Source organism: Scyliorhinus canicula, chromosome 5 (genome assembly GCF_902713615.1).
Source record: "Scyliorhinus canicula chromosome 5, sScyCan1.1, whole genome shotgun sequence".
NCBI lineage: Eukaryota > Metazoa > Chordata > Chondrichthyes > Carcharhiniformes > Scyliorhinidae > Scyliorhinus > Scyliorhinus canicula.
This window is the reverse complement of record NC_052150.1, coordinates 85629071-85652388: the sequence shown is the minus strand read 5'-3', so window position 1 is coordinate 85652388 and position 23318 is coordinate 85629071. Positions and strand designations below refer to the sequence as shown.

The window sequence follows — 23318 nt, the reverse complement described above, 5'->3', positions numbered from 1 at the left end:
TTTAATACAATAAGAGACTTTATTGCTTTCATTAACAGATTATGACATTACAAAAAATAGTTATTTCCCTCTAATATTCAACTGAAAGCAGGACATTGTCCTTGAAGAAAACAAAATCTGGATTATGCACATATATCATCATTAAACTAAAACAATGGATTGCTATAACATTTTTACATTGCTTTGGGTCTCTTTACAAAAATAAATGAAATCACTACTGTACTTTAGAAATAGTCATAAAAACTTTAACCATAATTATCTGAACTTAGACAATTTTATGAAAATTGATGAATACTCGGGATTTTATTTGTTCTGTGATTGAATAAGCAGAACATAGGAAGACATAAAATTACCATCAACTGCAGATTTAAAAGAAAAAACAAACGGGACGAAACTGTCCCTGCCAGAAACCAGTTTCTCAAACTGTTAAAATCTCATACTGTATTTATCATCTAACAGTCAACAGTATCAACACAATACTATTCTTTAGCATAACCTAAAAAATTAAATAGAAAACCTCAGTTCACCAACTGACACTCGATTAAAATAAGTTTCTATAATTCACATCCCTTGTTATATTATGCAAAACGCCATTATTCAATTACAGTGATTACAATCTGTACATTTAATAAAATAGCAGAAAATGGATTTACTGCCGAATGTATCTGCAGAACTTGCTATACGTGTAACTATATAACCAGAATTAAGATACAAACCAAACATTTCACAATATTACCATTTGTGTTTTGGCTATTTGTTTGGTGATTATTTTGCAATGATTGAATGCAAATCATGAATGCAATTCTGTGTGTTGCATTGGCATTGTGTTTTAGACTAAAGATAAATGAAACAGTCCCCATTTAAAAGTAACATGGCTGGCCAAACAAAATTTAAGTTTCATCTCATCTGGAAGACAAAACAACTTTGCAAACCTTCTTAAAGCATGGCAACATGGACCAGTGGGAAGATCCTGATTCCTGAGATGGCTCTAAAGTTACTGACCTAATACTAGAACTACAGTACTGCCATAGAAAACGGTTACTCTACATATCTAAAGTACAAAGACAAAAATACTACAACAATCTTTATAAAATTAGCCAAATCTTTTTTTTATATTCCATATAGCATGGCAATTTGAATAAATTTGGGTAAATATAAATAAATAAAACATATAACACACTGCAATGCTAAATAAAGCCTACAGTATATCATGTTGAATAAAGTTAAATGTAAACAGTTCAGATAGTCTCAAATCAGTATTGCAAAACTGATCACCATTTTGTAAATATAATAACAGTAACAGACCAGTATTATACCAGCGTAGTCAAGAAATACACACCTCTCGGGTAAATAATACCAATTTACATACCCGCTCTTCTATCATATCCTATCAAAACCCTTGTTACCACATGCTACCTCATTGTTATCGAGTAGCATCAAAATTCTGAAGGATCATTGACAAATGAGGAAATAGACTTACAAGAATTTGGTTGAAAATCTTATTCACTATTGCTTATTTCAATGGGATTATGACAAAATGTCAATAAGCAACGTATTTATACTTTTATATAGACTATATACCTATGTTCACTGTGTACTATTTTCCAGTTTTAAATTAGTACATCATTTTCTCATATTTACCACAAGCAAATCAAATGCTGGGAAGTAGGTTTTTTTTTTTAAAAATTGGGTACAAGATTATTGCTTTGTTAATCTTCATAACCCTATACCAAAATTGTAGATTAAAAACTGAGCCTGTAGATGAGAAGATTGAGACAGTAGCTGGCATTGCAACTGACGTAGAATAGTACAAAGGTGAAACAACCTTGGTCAGAAAAGTTTCACTCCGACTGAGACACTGATTCGGTCCAGCAACAGGTCTCCATTTCCTGCAAAGGATCCAGAGATTCAGTTGTGGCTCATATAGTAGCTTTCAGACAGAGAAGTCTTCTTGATTGATAAAGACGTAGTGTGTTTCATACAGAGGTTTCAGCATCAAGGACATTTCTTGGGGGCACCTCTTCTATGTTCATTTTGATATCCGTTGTATTATCAGGACTGTAAATTTGTAACAAGGAAAAGCAAAATGTATTGCTGCATTTCTGCTTTAGTAAACTAAATATTAATGTTCATACAGTCACACTCTCTCAACTAGTATATAAAGCAAAAAGAAAGAAAGGCAGAGTCTCAATAATTAGTTCAACCTCTCTAAATTTAAATATTCTTTACATTTTAATGCACAAGTTGTATTTGCTTTTGAGACTTCCAGTTCTATTTTTATAACTCAAGTTTCATCAATAGTTCATGTACAATTTATGTCAATAAAGCCAAATATTTTTGAAATACAGATCAAGTTTCATCTGGTTATTCATCTTTCTTTTTCACAACTGTACACGTGACATTTAATCTGCAATATTTAGCCAAAGAAAGATGCACTAAATAATTAAATGCCAGCTCTAGAAATGTTACTTTTAAAATAAACGATCTTAAGACTCAATTAAGTTGGTACATTGTTTAATGGCTTCGTTCCCCCACTAACTATATTTAAACAACTTAATATCAAATCTTCTTAAAAACATCCCTCTGAAACAATTGGGGAGAAGGTGGTCTTCTGCAGGTGGAAAAGCAAGTTGCAATGAGGAAATAAGACATTTACAAATAGATATGGATAGGTTAGGTGAGTGGGCCAAAATTTGGAAGATGGAATGTTACGTGAATAAGTGAGAGGTTATCCAATTTGGTCAGAGGAATAAAAAGGCAACTTATTATCTACATGGAGAGAAACCTCAAAATGCTTCAGTGCAGAGGGATCAAGGTGCCCTCATGCATGAATCTCAGAAAGTTAGTGTGTAAGTGCAGCAGTTAATAAGGAAGGCAAATGGAATTGTGGCATTCATCGCTAATGGAATAGAGTATAAAAGTAGGGAAGTACAGTTGCAACTGTATAGGACATTGGCGAGACCACATCTGGAGTACTGCTCAGTTTTGGCTCCCTTACTGAGAAAGTAAATGCATTAGAGACCGTTCAGAGAAGGTTCACTGGATTGCTCCCAGGGATGAAGGACTCGTCTTATGAAGAGTGATTGATCAATTTCAGCCGACATTCACTGGAGTTTAGAAGAAAGATTCTCTAATTGAGGTATGCAAGATGTGAAAGAGGATTTACAAGGTAGATGTAGAGCAGATGCTTCCCCTCATTGGACATTGTAGAATGAGGGGCCATAATTTTAGGCTAAGGAGTGGTAGATTTAAAACAGAAATAAGGAGGAATTACTTCACTCAAAGGGTTGTGCATCTATGGAATTCTCTCGCCTAGAGTGCAGTAGACGCCAGGACATTTCCCCCCACCCCAATTAACTCTGAGGCCTAGACACCCTTGTTTATTTTGCATGCTGTCTGTTTTACCAGTATGTTCTTGTTCATAAATGAATCATCTGTTTGAGCTCAGAAATTGCTAAGGGGCCATATACTTCGAAGTACTGAAAATATATCTTCAGTGATTATCAAGTTCTAAGTAGTTTGTAAGCATTAAGTGATGGAAAAATGGTTAGAGATTTTAGTACTTAAAAATTTTGAATTCTTTATGATCACAGTAACAATTTAACAGCATTCTAACCAAGACATTTTAAAATTGAAAAAATATTTGGATCTGCTTTTAATAAATAGTAATTTTTCCATTATTTGCCTCCCTTCAATCCGTGAAGTATCAGATAGTCGATACAAAAACGACTTGTGCTTCAGTCACAATGACATTTGTGCAATGTCATTAAAAAGTACAATTTTTAAAACGTTAAGCTGAACAAGTATGTAACCCGCAAACACCATTTTTCTCTGGTATATACAAAGCATTCTTCATCACTTGATAGTATTGAATTTGGTGCGTGTGTATGTTTGAAAACAGCAATAATAAAAAGTGTTGTCTGAAATTAATGCCATCAGAAATACTATATCTGGAGGCACCAATCTGCAGCAGCCAGGAGATGCAGGAAAATAACAACTTCTCTAAAAATGGTGTTTGCTGAAAACAGTTGATCATATAATCCTTGTCAGCTGAGGAAGCTATGTTATAACAAGCTTCATGATTGATTGAATATTTCATAACTTTGCTCAAGTCATAACATGAAAAGTTAATAAGTTAAGACCTAGCAGCCTTATAATAGAGCTGGACTTTTAACTTGAGTGCCATGCAGAAGGTGGAACATATTAAAATACAGAGTGCAGATGTAGTAGTGATTAATGTAACACAATGTTAGCTTTTAGTACAAGTGCTCAGTTCTCTAAAAAGCAGCCACTGTCATGCATGTATTGGTTATCAGAAGACTTTGTTAGACATCAGGCCAGAAATTAAGCTGAAACAAAAGCTACCTTGCTTCAAGTTTTACAACTTTTGCATTCTCAGCATTTACAGCAAGAGCCTTCCACACAGCAGTTTTGGCCATTTCATCAGATATGTTTACGACTGAAGGATCATCTGGGCTGGAGGACAAACATATCTATATGTTAGTGCTCTGCACAAGCAGAGCCACATACCACATTCTTAAGGCCTAATTTTTCCCTTCACCTTGCCACTCTTCCCAATTTATATAATTGTACAAGCTTACTGTTTATTGAAGGTTTATAATTGCTGCATGCACACTCAGAATTGTTTCAATAAAACACTAAAGCGCTAAGATTTTACAGCTTATGCACAGTGCATTTTCAATGAAAAGATTAGTTCAATTTAGCTGTCATGTATCTTTTAGAAACATTGAGCGCGATTCTCCGGGGCCTCCGATGGGGTCTGGCCCGCAATCGGGGACCACCAATCGGCGGGCCGGCCTCTCTCTGCCCCCCCGGCTTACTTTGTTGAACCCCCCGTGCCATGTTACGTCGGGGCCGGAACATTCAGTAAGGCCACCACGCATGCGCGGGTTGGCGCATTGCCACTGCGTATGCGTGGGTTGGTGCCGCCCCCAGTGCGTGCCAGGAAGTGAGACTAGAGCTGGGTGAACCACTCCAGCGCCGTGCTGGCCCCCTGTGTGGGCCAGAATCGCTACTGCCTGTGCCCGTTTCACGCCGTCGCCAAACGCGACGGCGTTCACGGCGGCGCGGATACTCTGTCCCGCGATCAGAGAATCGTGCCCATTAAGTCTGAATCCTTTTTGCACCGAAAAGCAATATTTTTAATGCTACCACCACCGCTTATTTAAACAATACTAAACATATAGCTAACAGAGTAAATATTACATACAATTGAAAAAATGTTTGTGCCATCCCACCCCAATCTCCTGAAATAATTTCATGCTGGAACACAAGTTGCAGTAGCTTTCTCAAAAATTTCCCAATTCAGCAGTTGATTAGAGTGAAAATGAAGGACAGAAATAGCAGGATTAGAGAACCATGGATGACAGGGAAAATTGTGAGACTAGTCAAAAAAAAAGGAAGCAAACATAAGATCTAGGCAACTAAAACCAGACAAAGCTTTTGAAGAATGTAGGTAAAGTAGGAACAAACTCAAAGGGAAGTTAGGAGGGCTACAAGAGGCCATGAAATGTCATTGACAAGCAGGGTCAAGGAAAATCCCAAGGTCTTTTAAAGAGATAGTAGGAGCAAGAGGGTAGCCAGGGAAAGAGTATGTCCACGCAAGGACAAAAGGTGGGAGGGAGGTTTTGCGTTGAGTCAGAGGAAGTGTGTGAGATCCTTATTGAGTACTTTGTATTGGTATTCACCAAGGAGAGGGACATGATGGATGTTGAGGTTAGGGATGGATGTGTGAATACTCTAGGACATGTCAGCATATTAAAGGAGGAAGTGTTGGATATCTTAAAATGAAATCCCCTGACCAGATGGGATATATCCCAGGTTACTGTGGGAGGCAAGAGAGGAAATAGCTGGGGCCTTAACAGGTATTTTTGCATCATCTTTGACCACAGGCAAGGTTCCAGAGGACTGGAGAATAGCCAATGTTGTCCCTTTGTTTGAGGGAAGCAGGGATAATCCAGGTAATTATAGGCCGGTGAGCCTGATGTCAGTGGGGGGGGCGGGGGAAGCTGTTAGAGAAGATACTGAAGGATAGGATTTATACACATTTGGAAGTGAATGGACTTGTTAGTGATAGGCAACATGGTTTTGTGCAGGAAGGTTATGCCTTACCAACTTGATAGAATGTTTTGAGGAGGTGACAAAATTGATTGATGAGGGAATGGCTGTGGATGTTGTCTACATGGACTTTAGTAAGGTGTTTGACAAGGTTCCTCATGGCAGACTGGTGTAGAAGGTAAAGTCACATGGAATTCAGGGTGTACTAGCTAGATGGATAAAGAGCTGACTTGGCAACAGAAGACAGGGTGACAGTGGAAGGGAGTTTTTCAGAATGGGGATCTGTAAGTAGCCGTGTTCCACAGGGATCAGTGCTGGGATCACTGTTATTTGTAATATATAAATAAATGATCTGGAAGAAATTGGAGATGGTCTGATTCGCAAGTTTGAAGTTGACTAAGATAGGTGGAGTTGCAGATAGTGAAGGGGCTGTCAGAGAATACAGCAGAACATAGATAGATTGGGGTGTTGGGCCGAGAAATGGTAGATGGAGTTCAATCCGGACAAATGCGAGGTGACGCATTTTGGAAGATCAAATTCAGATGTGAATGGCAGAACCCTTGGGAGCATTGACATACAGAGGGATCTGGGTGTTCAGGTCCATAAATCCATGAAAGTGGCAATGCAGGTGGATAGGGTGGTCAAGAAGGCATGCAGCATGCTTGCCTTCATCAGCTGGGGCATTGAGTTGGCAGGTCATGTTACAATTATATAAAACCCAAGTTAAGCCACATTTGGATTTTTGCGTGCAGTCTTGGTTGCCATACTACCAGAAGGACGTGGATGTTTTGGAGAGAGTGCAAAGAAAGTTTACCAGGATGTTGCCTCGTCTGGAGGGTGTTGGTTATGAGGAGAGGTTGAATAAATTTGGATTGTTTTTGTTGGAAAGATGGTGGCTGAGCGGAGACCTGATTGAGGTCTACAAAATTACGAGAGGTAATAGATAAGATGAAGCTTTGTCCCAAGGTAGAAGACACAAGGAGGCACAGGTTCATGGTGAGAAGGGAAAAGTATAGGGGAGAAGTACAAGAAAAGATTTTCACGCAGAGGGTGGTGGGTATCTGGAACGCGTTGCCAGTGGAGGTGGTGGAGGCAGGCACGTTAGCTATGTTTAAGATGCATCTTGATAAACACATGAACGGGCGGGGAATGGAGGGCTACAGATCGTTTGGACAATAAAGTAGTAGGTCTAAATAAGGAATCCGGATAGGCGCAGGCTTGGTGGGCCGAAGGGCATGTTTCTGTGCTGTAATGTTCTTTGTTCACTGTTCATCATGCATGCATCTATGAAGTAACCAAATATGCTATTCATCTGGGGGGAGGCAGTCCAGGAACAGGCAATAAATAGTGACAGAAATGGGAAAACTAGATGATTTCTAACTCATCATTAACTCTGACTGGAGCCAACTGTATCACTCATTTATTGCCTTGGATGACAGTAGGTAAGTCAGGCTATGTATCAGTAGGCTTGTACAAGTTAGCATCGGAGTGTTTCTCCAATATTGGGAAGACACGGTGGCACAGTGGTTAGCATTGCTGCCTTACAGCGCCAGGGACCCAGGTTCGATTCTGACCTTGGGTGACTGCCCATGTGGGGTTTGCACTTTCTCCCCGTTTCTGCATGGATTTCCTCCAGTGCTCTGGTTTCCTCCCTTTTGTGGTGGAGGTATTAAAATTCCCAATTCATGCTAAAACATAGTAAAAATTAGGGTGAGATTTCAGTCATTGTAGAGTGCAATGAGTCAAAACCCCTGCCCATTGTAAATCGCAAAGGTACGGCCTCCCCTAACAGGACGAGGCCACCAGGTGCAGCATCCATTTACTCAACACAGAAGTCAGACACCACTTCACTGATCCAAAGTAAGTAGACATAGGCTGATCTGCACAGGTCTTGCTATCACATTGGTAGTCTCAGAATCAAACAACAATTTATCCCACTAGGATTAATTAATATTCAAATCTTTCGTGACAGTGTAAAGTACCATGTGTTTGGGTTTTGAAGGATCTTTTATACCAAGCAGTAAGACAAATGGTATCATTGCAAATAGATTTGTACAGGAACAAGGATTTCTTACTGCAGCTGTATAGGGCCATGGTGACACCACACCTGGAATATTGTCTACGGTTTTAGGGGGTGCAGCGAAGTTCAGCAGACTAATTCCGAGGATGCAGGATTATTGTATGAGGAGAGATTTAGTAGACTAGGCCTGTGTTCACTGGAGTTTGGAAGAATAAGAGGGATCTCATTGAAACATATAAAATTCAGACAGGGCTGGACAAACTGGATGCAAGGATAAGATTTTCTCCGGCTGGGCAGTGTCTAGAACAAGGGATTATGGTCTCGGGATACAGAGCTATTTAGGACCGAGATGAGGAGAAATTTCTTCACTCAGGGTGGGTATCCTGTGAAATTCTCTACCACACAAGGCTATGGAGGCCACATCACTTAATTTAAGAAGGAACTTTTAAATTTAGAGTACCCAGTTCACTTTTTCCAACTAAGGGGCAATTTAGCATGGCCAATCCACCTAGCTTGCACATTTTTGGGTTGTGGGGGTGAAACCCCTGCAAACACAGGGAGAATGTGCAAACTCCACACGGACAGTAACCCAGAGCCGGGATCGAACCTGGGACCTCGACGCCATGAGGCCACAGTGCTAACTCACTGCGCCACCGTACTGCCTATAGATTTCTAAGCACTAAAGGCATCAAGGGGTGTTGAGAGAAAGCGGGACTATGGGATTGAAATAGAGGATCAGCCATGATCTCACCGAATTGTGAGCAGGCTCGATAGCAGCATAAGAAAATAGAAGCAAGAGGAGGTCATTCTGCCCTCTGAGCCTGCTCCGCCATTCATGATGATCGTGGCTGATCATCCAACTCAAGAGCCTAATCCCGCTTTCCCCCATATCCTTTGATCCCCTTCATCCTAAGTGCTATATCTTACTGCTTCTTGAAAAAATACAATGTTTTGACCTCAACTACTTCCTGTGCTAACAAATTCCACTGGCTCACCACTCTGTCCGAAATGGTCTACCCCGAATCCTCAGACTATGACCCTGGTTCTGGACATGCCCACAATAGGGAATGTCCTTCCTTCCTGCATCTACCCTGTCTAGTCCTGTTAGAATTTTATAGGTTTATATGAGATCATCCCTCATTCTTCTGAACTCCAGTGAGAACAATCCTAACTGACCAATCTCTCCTCATTCATCAGTCCTGGCATCCCAGGAAATAGTCTGGTAAACCTTTGCTGCACTCCCTCTCGAGCAAGAAAATCCTTCCTCAGATAAGGAGACCAAAACGGCGCAAAATATTCCAGGTGTTTCCTCACCAAGGCCCTGTATAATTGTAGCAAGACATCCCTACTCCTGTACTCGAATCCTCTCGCAATTAAGGCCAGCCTTCTTTACCACCTGCTGTACCTGCATGCTTACCTTCAATAACTGGTGTACGAGGACACCCAGGTCTCATTGCCAATTCCCCTCTCCTAATTTATGGCCATTCAGATAATAGTCTAACTTCCCATTTTTGCTACCAAAGTGGATAACCTCATATTTATCCAAATTATACTGCATCTGCCATTCAATTGCCCACTCACTCACGTTATCCAAATCACACTGAAGGATCTCTAAATTCTTCTCACGGCTCACCCTCCCACCCAGCTTGGTGTCATCTGCAAATTTGCAAACTTTACCATTAGACCATAAGACATGGGAACAAAATTAGGCCATTCAGCCCATTGTGTCTGCTCCGCCATTCAATCATGGCTGATATGTTACTCATCCCCATTCTCCTGCCTTCTCCCCATAACCCCTGACCCCCTATTAATCAAAAACCTATCTATCTCTGTCTTAAAGACACTCAGTGATTTGGCCTCCACAGCCTTCTGCGGCAAAGATTTCCATAGATTCACCACTCTGCCTGAAGAAATTCCTTCTCATCTCTGTCTTAAAGGATCATCCCTTTATTCTAAGGCTGTTCCCTCGGGTTCTAGTTTCACCTACTAGTGGAAACATCCTCTCCACATCCACTCTATTAGGCCTTTCAGTATCCTGTAAGGTTCAATAAGATCCCCCCTTCATAATTCTAAACTCCAACGAGTGCAGACCCACTGTCCTCAACCGCTCCTCATATGACAAGCCTTTCATTCCAGGGATCGTTGTTGAACCTCCTCTGGAGATCTTTTCAAGGCCAGCACATTCTTCCTTAGATACAGGGTCCAAAACTGCTTACAATGCTTCAAATGGGGTCTGACCAGAGCATTATACAGCCTCAGAAGTACATCCCTGCTCTTGTATTCTAGCCCTCTCAACATGAAAGCTAATATTGCCGACTGAACCTGCACGTTAACCTGTTTCGAAAAGTTTATGCCTCCATTCTTCCAACCAAGTGCATAACCTCACACTTTTCCACATTGTATTCCATCTGCCTCTTCTTTGCCCACTCTCCTAGCCTGTCCAAGTCCTTCTGCAGCCCCCTTGCTTCCTCAATACTACCTGTCCCTCTGCATATCTTTGTATCATCTATAGACTTGGCAACAGTGCCTTCAGTTCCTTCTTCCAGTTCGCGAATGTATATTATGAAAACTTGTGGTCCCAACACCGATCCCTGAGGCACCAGCTGCCATCCTGAAAAAGACCTGTTTATCCCCACTCTGCCTTCTGCCAGTCAGCCAATCGTCCACATTTGTTCTCTCATCTAAATCATTTTTTATTTTTTTTTAAAATAATTTTTATTCAAAATTTTCACAAAATAACAACAAAAAGTAAAACAAATTTTTACAAAGCTGCCACCTCCTGAAAAACCCCTGCACTGATCCCCTTAGGGCAAATTTCACCTTCTCGAATTTAAGAAACCCCGCCATATCATTGACCCAGGCCTCCACGCTTGGGGGCCTCGCACCCTTCCACTGAAGAAGAATCCTCCGCCGGGCTACTAGGGACGCAAAGGCCAGAACACCGGCCTCTTTCGCCTCCTGCACTCCAGGCTCCACTGCAACCCCAAAAATTGCGAGCCCCCAGCCCGGATTGACACTGGATCCTACCACCCTCGACACCGTCCTTGCTACGCCCTTCTAAAATTCCCCCAGCGCTGGGCATGCCCAGAACATTTGGGCATGATTTGCTGGGCTCCCTGAGCACCTGATACACCTGTCCTCACTTCCGAAGAACCGGCTCATCCTTGTCCCAGTCATGTGAGCCTATGCAGCACCTTAAACTGTATGAGGCCAAGCCTCGCACAAGAAGAGGAGGAGTTCACCCTCACCAGGGCGTCCGCCCACATCCCCTCCTCTATCTCCTCACCCAGCTCCTCCTCCCATTTACCCTTCAGCTCATCGACCGAGGCCTCATCCATCTCCTGCATCACCTGGTACGCTGCCGAGATCCTCCCCTCACCAACCCACACCCCCGAGAGCACCCTGTCCTGGATCCCACGCGGCGGCAGCAGAGGAAACTCCGCCACCTGTCGCCTGACAAACGCCCTTATCTGCATGTACCTAAAGGCGCTCCCCGGGGGGAGCCCGAACTTCCACTCCAGCGCACCCAGGCTCGCAAACTTCCCGTCTACAAACAGGTCCCTCAACCTCCTGATACCTGCCCTGTGCCAACTCAGGAACCCGCCATCAATTCTCCCCGGGACAAACCGGTGGTTGCCCCGTATCGGGCCCCCTATCGAGGCCCCCACCTACCCCCCGCACCGCCACCACAAGGCTCGTGGTATACCTCGTTGGAGGGAGCGGCAGCGGCGCCGCCACCAGCACCTCCAGGCTCACTCTCACACAGGACGCCATCCCCACCCTCCTCCACGCTTCCCCCTCCCCCTCCACCACCCATCCACGCAGCATCGCTGCATTGGCAGCCCAGTAGTACCCACAGAGGTTGGGCAACGTCAGCCCCACCCCATCCCTGCCCCGCTCCAAAAACACCCTTCTCACCCTCAGGGTCCCGTGCGCCCACACAAACCCCGCAACGCTCCCGCCAACCCGCCCGAAAAAGGCCCCCGGGACAAGGATGGGGAGGCACCGGAACAGGAACAGAAACCTCGGGAGCACCGCCATCCCGACCGACCGCACCCCGCCCGCCAGAGACAGCGGCAGCATGTCCCACCTCTTGAACTCCTCATCCACTTGCTCCACCAACCTTGTGAGGTTAAGCTTATGCAAGGCCCCCCCAACTCCTGGCCACCTGAACCCCCAAGCACCCGAAGCTCCTCCCCGCCCTTTTCAGTGGAAGCCTGCCAATCCCCCCTCCTGATCCCCCGGGCGCACCACAAACAGCACGCTCCTTCCCAAGTTGAGCTTGTATCCTGAGAAATCCCCAAATTCCCGGAGAATCCCCACCACCCCTGGCATTCCCCCCACCGGGCCCGCCACATACAACAATAGGTCATCCGCATAGAGCGACACTCGGTGCTCCTCCCCACCCTGGACCAGCCCCCTCCAACTCCCCGACTCCCTCAGCGCTCAGCGCCATAGCCAGGGGTTCAGTTGGCAACGCAAAGAGCAGGGGGGACAAGGGACACCCCTGCCTCGTCCCTCGGAACAGCCAAAAATACTCAGACCTCCTCCTATTCCTGGCCACGCTCGCCATCGGGGCCTCACACAACAGCCTCACCCAACCAACAAACCCCTCCCCAAACCCGAACCTCCCCAACACCTCCCACAAGCACCCCCACTCAACCCCATTAAAGACCTTCTCCGCGTCCAGCGCCACCACAATCTCCGCCTCCCCTTCTACCGCCGGCACCATCATAACGTTCAAGAGCCTCCTTATGTTGGTGTTCAGCTGCCTCCCCTTCACAAACCCCGTTTGATCCTCGTGGACAACCCGCGGCACACAGTCCTCCATCCTCACGACCAAGATCCCCGCCAACAGCTTGGCGTCCACATTCAAAAGTGAGATCGGCCTGTATGACCCACACTGCAGGGGATCCTCGTCCCGCTTAAGAATCAGGGAGATCAGCGCCCGAGACATCGTCGGGGGCAAAGCCCCCTCCTTCCCTTGCCTCGTTAAAAGGTCCTAACAAACAGGGGACCCAACAGGTCTGCATACTTCTTGTAAAATTCAGCCGGGAACCCATCCGGCCCCGGCTCCTTCCCCGACTGCATGCTCCCTATCCCTTTGACCAGCTCCTCCAGCTCAACCGGCGCCCCTAGTCCCTCCATCTGTCCCTCCTCCACCCTCGGGAATCTCAGCCTGTCCAAAAAGCGCCCCATCCCCCTTCCTCCGCCGGGGGTTCAGACCGATATAGTTTCTCATAAAAGTCCCTGAAGACCCCATTAATGTCTACCCCCCTTCGCACCACATTTCCTCCCCGATCCTTAACTCCACCAATCTCCCTAGCCGCATCCCGCTTATGGAGCTGGTGTGCCAGCATCCTGCTCGCCTTCTCCCCATATTCATACACCACACCCTGTGCCTTCCTCCACTGAGCTTCCGCCTTTCTGGTGGTCAACAAGTCAAACTCAGCCTGGAGGCTGTGCCGCTCCCTCAGCAATCCCTCCTCCAGGGCCTCCGCGTATCTCGTGTCCACCCTCACCATCTCCCCTACCAATCTCTCCGCTCCCTTCTCCCCCTGTGGACTCAAATGGAGATCAACTCCCCTGTAACCACCGCCTTCAGCGCCTCCCAGACCGTCCCCACTCGGACCTCCCCATTGTCACTGGCCTCCAGGTACCTCTCAAATACATCCTCGAACCCGTCCCCCCACCTCCAAGCGCCAAAGCGGGCGCTGGTCTCTCTCCTCCCCCAGCTCGAGGTCCACCCAGTGCGGGGCATGGTCGGAAATGACTATCGCCGAATACTCAACATCCTCCACCCTCGCAATCAGCGCCCTACTCATAATGAGAAAATCAATCCGGGAATAGGCCTTAGGCACATGGGAGAAGTATGAAAATTCCCTGGCCCTCGGCCTTGCAAACCTCCATGGATCCACCCCTCCCATCTGGTCCATAAACCCCCTCAGCACCTTAGCCGCCGCAGGCCTCCTACCCGTCCTGGAACTGGATCGATCCAGTGGCGGATCCAGCACCGTGTTGAAATCCCCCCCCCATTATCAAACCCCCCGCCTCCAAATCTGGAATCCGGCCCAACATACGCCGCATGAAACCCACATCGTCCCAATTCGGGGCGTATACATTAACCAGCACCACCCACTCCCCTTGCAGCTTGCCGCTCACCATCACATACCTCCCGCCACTGTCTGCCACCACATTCGATGCCTCAAACGACACCCTCTTCCCCACCAGGGTCGCCACCCCCCGATTTTTTGCATCCAGCCCCGAACGAAACACTTGGCTCACCCAATCCTTCCTCAATCTAACCTGATCCGCCACCTTCAGGTGCGTCTCCTGAAGCATGGTCACATCCGCCTTCAGCCCCTTCAGGTCCGCAAACACTCGGGCCCGTTTGACCGGCCCATTCAGTCCCCTCACATTCCAGGTGATCAGCCGGTTCAGGGGACCGCCTGCCCCCCCTCCCCCGTCGACTAGCCATCACCCTTCCGCAATCCGCCACGTGCCCGCGCCCCCCATTCCCCACAGCGACAGACCCCCATCCCGACCCCCTCTACATGCTCCAGCTCTGCCTTGGCCATTCCAGCAGCAACCCGGTACCCCCCCCTTCCAAAACACCCCCCCCCCCCCCCCCCCCCCCCACTCAAGCTAGGGCCCCCCTAGCTGCGTAACCCCTTCCATTGTACTTCCGTAAGTCAAACCGACTCCTGCTGACCCCGGCTGCTCCCGCCACCCCAATGACCCCCCCAGTGCAACACAACCACCTCCCCAGTGCCGGCCCCGCCCACCGCTCCTCTAGCGCGGGAGAAAAGCCCGCGCTTCCATCCCAAGCCCCGACCCAAAACGCGGGAAACAATGGGCACATGACCCAACAGGACCGCGAACCCCACCCAAACTCCCAACCAGTGAACAAAATACAGACCCCAAACATGACAAAACACCCCAAATAAACAGATAACAGTCCCAAACAAGCAGAAAAAAAAGCAGAACAGCAAAAACAAATCATCCAATAGAACCGATAAAGCGAAAGGATACCCAGGAGGACAAAGCCTCCGGGCTGTATACAGCATTCCCCAGCCCTCAGTCGAAGTCCAGCTTCTCTGCCTGAGCAAAAGTCCAGCCTCCTCCGGGGAGTCAAAATACAGCAGGCGATCTTTATACGTGACCCACAGGCGTGCCGGCTGTAACATGCCAAACTTGCCCCCCTTCTGTGGAGCACTGCCGTTGCCCGGTTAAAGCCAGCCCTTCTCTTCGCCACCTCCGCACTCCAGTCCTGGTATATCCTGACCTCCGCATTCTCCCACTTGCTACTCTCCTTCTTCGCCCAACGCAGCACATACTCGCGGTCGACAAAGCGGTGAAAACGGACCAGCACCGCCCGAGGCGGCTCGTTTGGCCTGGCTTTCCTCAGCAGCACCCGGTGGGCACTCTCCAGCTCCAAAGGCCCCTGGAACGACCTCGCACCCATTAGCGTGTTCAGCATCATTGCCACATAGGCCCCCCCAAGTCCGAACCTTCCAGCCCCTCTGGGAGGCCCAGGATCCGCAGGTTCTTCCGACAGGTCCGGTTCTCCATCTCCTCCACCCTCGCTGACCACTTCTTATGGAGCGCCTCGTGCGACTCCACCTTCACTGCCAGGCCCAGGAGTTCGTCTTCGCCCTCCGAGGCCTTTTGCCGAAGCTCCCGGATCTCCGCACCCTGTGCCGTCTGGGTCGCCATGAGCTTGTCCAGGAAGGCCTTAAACGGCTCCAGAATCTCTGCTTTCAGCTCCTTAAAGGAGCGCTGAAGCAGCTCCTGCTGCTCTCGCGCCCACTGCTGCCACGCTGCTGCTGCTTCCCTGCCCGCCGTCATCTTGCTTCTTATCCCTCGCACCTTTCTCTGCTCCAAAGCCGATTTTTTGACCGCTCCACTCCTAGTTCAGGCCATCCACCGGCAGAGAATCTTAGAGAGAGTGTTCCCACACGGGGAAAAGTCCAACCAGCACCGCTACGGGCCCTTAAAAGAGCCCAAAAGACCGAAAAAAGCGGGAGCTACCGAACGTGCGGCTTAGCTCCGCATCACTGCAACTGGAAGTCTCTCATCTAAATCATTAATAATACATTGTGAATAGCTGGGGTCCTAGCACCGATCCCTGTGGTACCCCACTAGTCACAGCCAGCCAATTTGTAAAAGACCCGTTAATTCCTACTCTTTGTTTCCTGTCTACCAACCAGTTTTCTATCCATCTCAATACACTACGCTTAATCCCATGAGTTTTAACTTTACACACTAATCTCTTATGGAGGACATTGTCAATCTGAAAGTCCAAATACACCACATCCACTGGCTCTCCCTCATCAACTCTACTAGTTACATCTTTGAGGAATTCCAATAGATTTGTCAAGTATGATTTCCCCTTCATAAATCCATGCTGACTCTGTCCACTCCTGCCACCGTTTTCTAAGTACTCAGCTAGAAAATCTTTGACAATGGATTCTAGAATTTTCCGCACTACCAACGTCAAACTTACTGGTCCATAATTCCCTGTTTTCTCTCCACCTCCCTTTTTAGGATGGCCCACTCCAGCTCCTATTTTATATGTTTCTATGTTTCTGAGAGTGACACATCTTGTGGTAGTCCAGAGTATTTCCAGATGTATCAGGAGCTGAGGACTAGGCATGGGAGGGCATAGGCAGTACAGATAACTGTTCCAACGTTGCTCAGAATTTGGCTTTGATTGGAAAATATTACATAAAATACGTTCTTTGTTGATCGTCTGACTCATTTCTGGCCCAAGGAAGTACAAAATAGCTAGTTTGATATTTCAAGTGACAACAGCATGCATGTGATGAATCCAGGCTTTTTGAACCATAGGTTATTCCTGTTTAACTCTACGCACACTACACTCACAGCTCAGCATTCATCAGATTTATGGGGCGGGATTCTGTAATAATGGGGTATGTCCCCACGCCAGCGTCAACCACTCTGGAATTCTCACCTTTCTCGGGGGCTAGGTTGACGCCGAGTGGTTTCCCCAGCTCCAGCCTGCGGCGAAGGGCCGGCGCAAGTTTGCGCATGTGCGGAGCGGCCAACATATTTCCACGCATGTGCAGAACGTCTGGTGTATTGCTGCGCATGTGCAGGGGTTCCCTTCTCCGCGCCGGCCCCCGGACAATATGGCGGAGCCCTACAGGGGCTGATGAAAAAAGGCCCCCACGGAACCAGCCTGCCCACAGGATCAGTAGGCCACGATCGCGGCCAGGCCACCATGTGTGTGTGTGTGTGTGGGGGGGGGCCTAGTCCCGCCGTGTGTGAGGTGAGTAATTCACGCCGGCGGGACATGGCAAAACTTGACGGCCACTCGGCCCATCGGGGCCCGGAGAATCGCCAGAAGTGCCGCCATCAACGGCCCCCGACCGGCCTGGCAGGGATCCCGCCGGCCCCCGAAAAATGGCGCCGGAAAGTAGGGCAGCCGGCGTCGGGGCGGGATACATGCCTTTCCCCGGGGTTCTCCGACCCAGCGCAGGGTCAGAGAATCCCGGCCATGGTGTTTTTTTCTATAATCACAGATTGTACTAGACAATACAAGCAAAAAGAATCAGTAAGCAGGGCTGAAAATATATACCAACAGAATCAACCATTTTATCACAAGAACTCTCAGCTGAGGTTTTGCTCAATCTATTAGAATTATCAGAATTTATGACCATGTGAAGTTTTTAAAATTTACTTTCCAAAAATGAACAAGGTGCAAATCTATAACTATGATTTTACAATGGTTTTGAGGGGCAGATTAGCAATGCGAAAAGGTAGTAAATATTTTTTCAAACTTAGCCATGTGACTATCATAACCAAGCTTCTTTCTCTTCTCAGTAATAGCATTAATTTAGAAGTAGCTCTTTTCATTTTCATCCATTTCACAAATGTCATACTATACCTGTACTTAATACTTTTTACAGGAATCTTCAGAATGTTGCCACCCTCTAAGGGAAGCTGCACGGTCCCACTTTCTGCAACTTCAAGCATTCTTTGAGCTTCCTACAAAGGATTTCAAAGTACATCGTTATATGTAGGATGCCACTTTTGCAAGGGGCCATTGTAGACATGGCATGATATGAAACACTAAGCAAAAACAACATTTCGAAAATGTAACATTTTTTTAATTTTTGTAGTTCTGTTCTCTTATTGCAAATATCAATACACAATACACAAAATATTTTGCTGAAGACATATTCAGAAAAGGCAAATACCTGGATTCGCTGAAGTTGCATTGATCGGGAAGGGAGCTCATAATTGACAACATTAATTAAAGAAGAACTGCATTACGTTTTTGTTTCTAAAGCAGTTACATTTAAATTTAGTTGCCAGAGTGCAAATTATTATTTAATAGTCTAAAAATGCTTAAAGAGGATTTAACACCACCAAGATAGTTTAATAAAATAATGAATGGACAAATGCTACTGGAAATGCAATACTATATTGAAGCTAAAGGGCAGCATGTTGGCGCTGTGGTTAGCATTGCTGCCTATGGCGCTGAGGACCCGGGTTTGATCCCAGCCCCTGGTCACTATCTGTGTGGAGTTTGCACATTCTCCCCCACAACCCAAAGATGTGCAGGTTAGGTGGATTGGCCACACTAAATTGCCCCTTAATTGGAAAAAAATAATAATTGGGTACTCTAAATTTAAACAAAAAATAAAGCCACAATTATTAACACTCTGCAATGCACAAGTTGGCTGCTGTGTTTGCCTACACAACTGCACCTCAAAAATAATTACATACCTATAAAGCACTTTAGGATGTTGAGAAGTTTTCTTTAGTGAAGTGTGCGTATGTGTGTCTATGCACCTTTGCATTTACCAAATAAACTAAATCAACAAACTGTGGGATAAATTAAAAATGTAGTTCCTTAAAGGAATGTGTCAATCTCAAAAGAAACTTAAAACATTAAAACAAAATATGATTAAAGGGGTGTGTGCATGCCCGCGCGTGCGCATCTATATAAAAATATTGATGAAAGCATACACACACAGGCAATCATACAGAAGTATGTGAACTGAAAACTGGAATCAGCCATATTTATGACCTGCTAATTTGAAAATTATATCTGCACCACTGCAGATAAGTGAATACTCGAATCCAGACATATGTTAAAAAAAATCTATGCCAAGTTTGAACCAAAGCAGGACAGATCCACATGGTCCAGTAAACTGTGTGCAAAGGTTTGAACCAATAAGTAATTAATATGTATCTCAGGCTCACACTTGCTTTCCTTGGTGAAACAATTTTTCAATTAATTTCATGAATTGCAAATCTGGAATTCTTCTATCTATTGGGAAAGGACAGGAATTCTATTCCAGTGAAGCTCCTTAATTTTTGTGATATAACATAGGAACAGGAGGTAACCATTCTGCCTCTCATGGCAGCAACACAATTCATCATAACGATGACTGATTTCCTACCTCAGCTTCACTTTACTGCACTATTCCCATATTTATCAATTATCTTTGTATCCAAAAACCTATCCATCTGTGGTCTTGAATACTTCAACAAATAAGCATCCACAGCCTTCTAGTGTAGAGAATTGCAAAAACCTACAATGCTTTGAGTGAAGAAATTTCTTCTCATCACAGTCCTAAATTGCCTTTTTCTGAGGTCGCCAGCTCTGTACTCCTGAGCCCGGGTAAATGTCCGAAAAAAAGCATTTTAAGAATTACATGTTTCAATGAGACCACCCTTCAATCAATATACACTACATCAAATGGTTCCCCCCTCCCTCCCGACCCATCTAACCTGATATTTTTCAGTACCTTTCTAAAGACTTCCAAAACGTTTTTTTTTCACTTTTTAATTGCATTCTTTTCTTTAAATTTAACTTATATTTTTCTATTTCTGCGAATGTTTTCCCTTCATCACCCAAAATCTACAGTTGAAACTGTGCTAATATACCGACCATAAGACCTAGGAGCAGAATTAGGCCATTCACCCCCATCGAGTCTGCTCTGCCTTTCAATCATGGCTGATATGTTTCTCATACCCATTCTCCTGCCTTCTCCCCATAACCCCTGACCCCCTTTAATCAAAAACATATCTATCTCTGTCATAAAGACACTCCATGATTTGGCCTCCACAGCCTTCTGCGGCAAAGAGTTCCACAGAGTCCCCACCCTCTGACTGAAGAAATTCTTCCTCATCTGAGTTTTAAAGGATCGTCCCTTCATTCTGACGGTGTCCTCGGGTTCTAATTTTTCCTACTAGTGGAAACATCCCCTCTAAGTCTACTCTACTGCCTTAGAAGTACATCCCTGCTCATGTATTCTAACCCTCTCAACATGAAGGCTAACATTGCATTTGGCTTTCTAACTGCCGACTGAACCTGCACGTTTACCTGGAAAGAATCTTGAACTCGGACTCCAAGTCCCTTTGTGCTTTTGATTTTCTAGGCCTTTTCCCATTTAGAAAATAGTCTATGCTCCATTCTTACTGCCAAAATGCATAACCTCACACTTTTACATATTGTATTCCATCTGCCACTTCTTTGCCCACTCTCCTAACCTGTCCAAGTCCTAAAAGTACACTTTTATTTAATTGTGTAAAACTCAGCACTATTCGTTCAAATATCAACTGCAGCCAATGTGGAAAATCTAGGCTGTAGTGAAATGTGATGAAGAATAAGTGGAGCAATAATTGGGGAACAAAAAAAAACGTTCCATTTGCCCTGCTCAAATAGCATTCCTTAACAACAGGATCGTCATGTCCCACCAACTGGACTGTCATTCGAGTACAACATGCAACACTGATGCCAAATTTTGAAAAGGACATAGAGGCACTGGAAAGGGTTAGAAAATATGTTACTAGAAATATGTTACTAGAAATATCAGGAAATGATGAACACGCCAAGTCTCTTTTCTCTTGAAAATAGAAGACTGATGGGTGACCAAATAGGGAGTTAAAAATTATGAATCATTTTTACAGAGTGGGTACAGAACAATATACGTGTGGGGAAGAGCTGAATCAAAGGAAACATAATTCAGAAGATATTTGTTTACCCAGAATTGTGAGAATGTGGAACTCACTATCGCAGCAAGTGCACGGTAGCACAGTGGTTATCACAGTTGCTTCACAGCGTAAGGGACCCAGGTTCGATTCCCAGCTTAGGTCACTGTTTGTTCGGAGTCTGCAAGTTCTCCCAGTGTACTGCGTGGGTTTCCTCCGGGTGCTCCGGTTTCCTCCCACGGTCGAAAGATGTGCGGGTTAGGTGGATTGGTCACGCTAAATTGCCCCGTAGTGTCCAAATGTTAGGTAGGGTTGCTGGGTCATGTGGGTAGAGTGGAGGTGTTGGCTGAGGTAGAATGCTCTATCAGAGGCCAGTGTAGACTCAATTGGCCAAATGGCCTTCTTTTGAACTGTAAATTCTATGATTCTATGCATGAGGCGAATAGTATAGGTGTATTTAAGGGAAAGCTAGACAAGTAAATACGGGAGAAGGAAATGGAGTGTTACAATGATAGATTTAGATGAGGAAAAATGGGAGGGGGCTTAATTGGAGCATTAGTACCAACATGGACTGGTTAGGCCAAATGTCCTGTCTCTGTGCCATATTTCCTATGTAATATCTTCAGCCCAAACCATCTTATTCTCCTTAATAAAAGGAATTGCCACCTGCCCGAAAGCAGAAATGGAAATTAAGCATTATATAAAATCTGAATCATGAGTACCATGAATATAGTCTCCTTCATTTTTAAGGAGAGGGCTTACACAAATAATTTCTTAACGTACATTGAAAAAAGTGTCCCCTTTTTTTGTCCGTTCAATGCTATTTTTGATCAGTTGAAACAGTTCATTCTGCAGACAAGTCAATTAATGTAGTCCTAAGGATCCTGTGAGGAGATAAAGTATTCCTTCTCTTACGCATCAGGTGAATAGAAAATACAAAACTGAAATTTGAGAGGAAGGCAAAAAGTGAAGTATTGGAGAAGTTGCTGACCTGTTAGTTATACAGGCTTTTAAATTATGTTTGCTTCAATACATGCAACTTGCATTTAGAGTTTGGTCTGGAAGAAGCTGAAATTCCGTTATTAGCATTTATGTGGGCCCATCTTTTAATGAAAATGAAATGAAATGAAAATCGCTTGTTGTCACGAGTAGGCTTCAATGAAGTTACTGTGAAAAGCCCCTAGTCGCCACATTCCGGCGCCTGTCCGGGGAGGCTGGTACGGGAATCGAACCGTGCTGCTGGCCTGCTTGGTCTGCTTTAAAAGCCAGCGATTTAGCCAAGCGAGCTAAACCAGCACCAGAGTGTAGGATCTTCCAATGAACTGATCCATCTACAACAACTGGCATGTCTGGATAGAAACATCAATCTGGAATGAGATTTCACCATGTGCTGTATCAAACAGTCTATCCAACTAAAAACATTTTTTATATCCCATATTTTTCACCTGTTAGTGGAATATATTTCTGTAGAAGACTGAAATCTAACAAGAAAAAAAAAATATGGCACCAGTCACATCCTCAGTGGTGTTAAGTAGGTAAACAAAGCAGCCAATTTGTACACCGCAAAATGTCATAACGGGAAGTTAGATCAATGATCAGTTAATCAGTTCTTGGTGGTTTTGATCGACTGATAAATGTTGACCAGGACACCCAGGGAAATGCACTGTTCTTTGAATAGAGCAATGGGATCTTTTATTTATGTATGAGCAGACAGGGTTGATTTAATGTCAGATTTGAACAACACACCCTTGGACAATGCAATGTGCTGCACTAATGTTGTGCCTGAACAAACTTTGACATCAAAGTGCAAGTACTATAATCGAACCATGATCTATTTAATAATCAGAACCTATACAAACCATATTTCGTTTGCACAAAAATTGTCACTGCAAATAAATTGCTGACCAGAATTGAAAACCACAAAGTTTTACAAATTTTCTAAAGATAATAAGTAACCAACATTTGACAGAAATCAATAGTTTGATCGGATTAAGGATTTGACAAGAAATTGTAATATAACTAAAAAAACCTTAAAAATGAGCCAGCTGTCAACATGACGATAAGCTACTTACCTTTCAAAGAGAGAAAAGGCACTGCACAGTTTTCCGTAGCATTAATAAGTGAGTTTAAATAAAATCAACTTTCAACAAATTACTATAAAAAGCTACCGAGTGGCTGCATTTCAAATCGAGGGATTTGTTGGCATTAATAAACAAATAACATGTTTTATTTTGTTTTAGGCCTCTGGTAG

The 23318-nt window shown here is 44.9% G+C and overlaps 1 protein-coding gene across 5 annotated transcripts in view; it reads right to left on the bottom strand.

The window, feature by feature from the left end:
• The window catches only part of LOC119966101 (sodium bicarbonate cotransporter 3-like), a 182520-nt gene continuing 159202 nt past the window's right edge, over nucleotides 1–23318 (bottom strand). For all 5 annotated transcript variants that reach the window (XM_038797312.1, XM_038797313.1, XM_038797314.1 and 2 more), the window contains 3 exons: nucleotides 18009–18109; nucleotides 4366–4476; nucleotides 1–2058 (listed from right to left, as the gene is read on the bottom strand). In XM_038797312.1, coding sequence (XP_038653240.1) covers nucleotides 1977–2058; nucleotides 4366–4476; nucleotides 18009–18109 — 294 coding nt within the window. In that variant the 3' untranslated portion in view covers nucleotides 1–1976. The remainder of the gene's footprint in view (nucleotides 2059–4365; nucleotides 4477–18008; nucleotides 18110–23318) is intronic.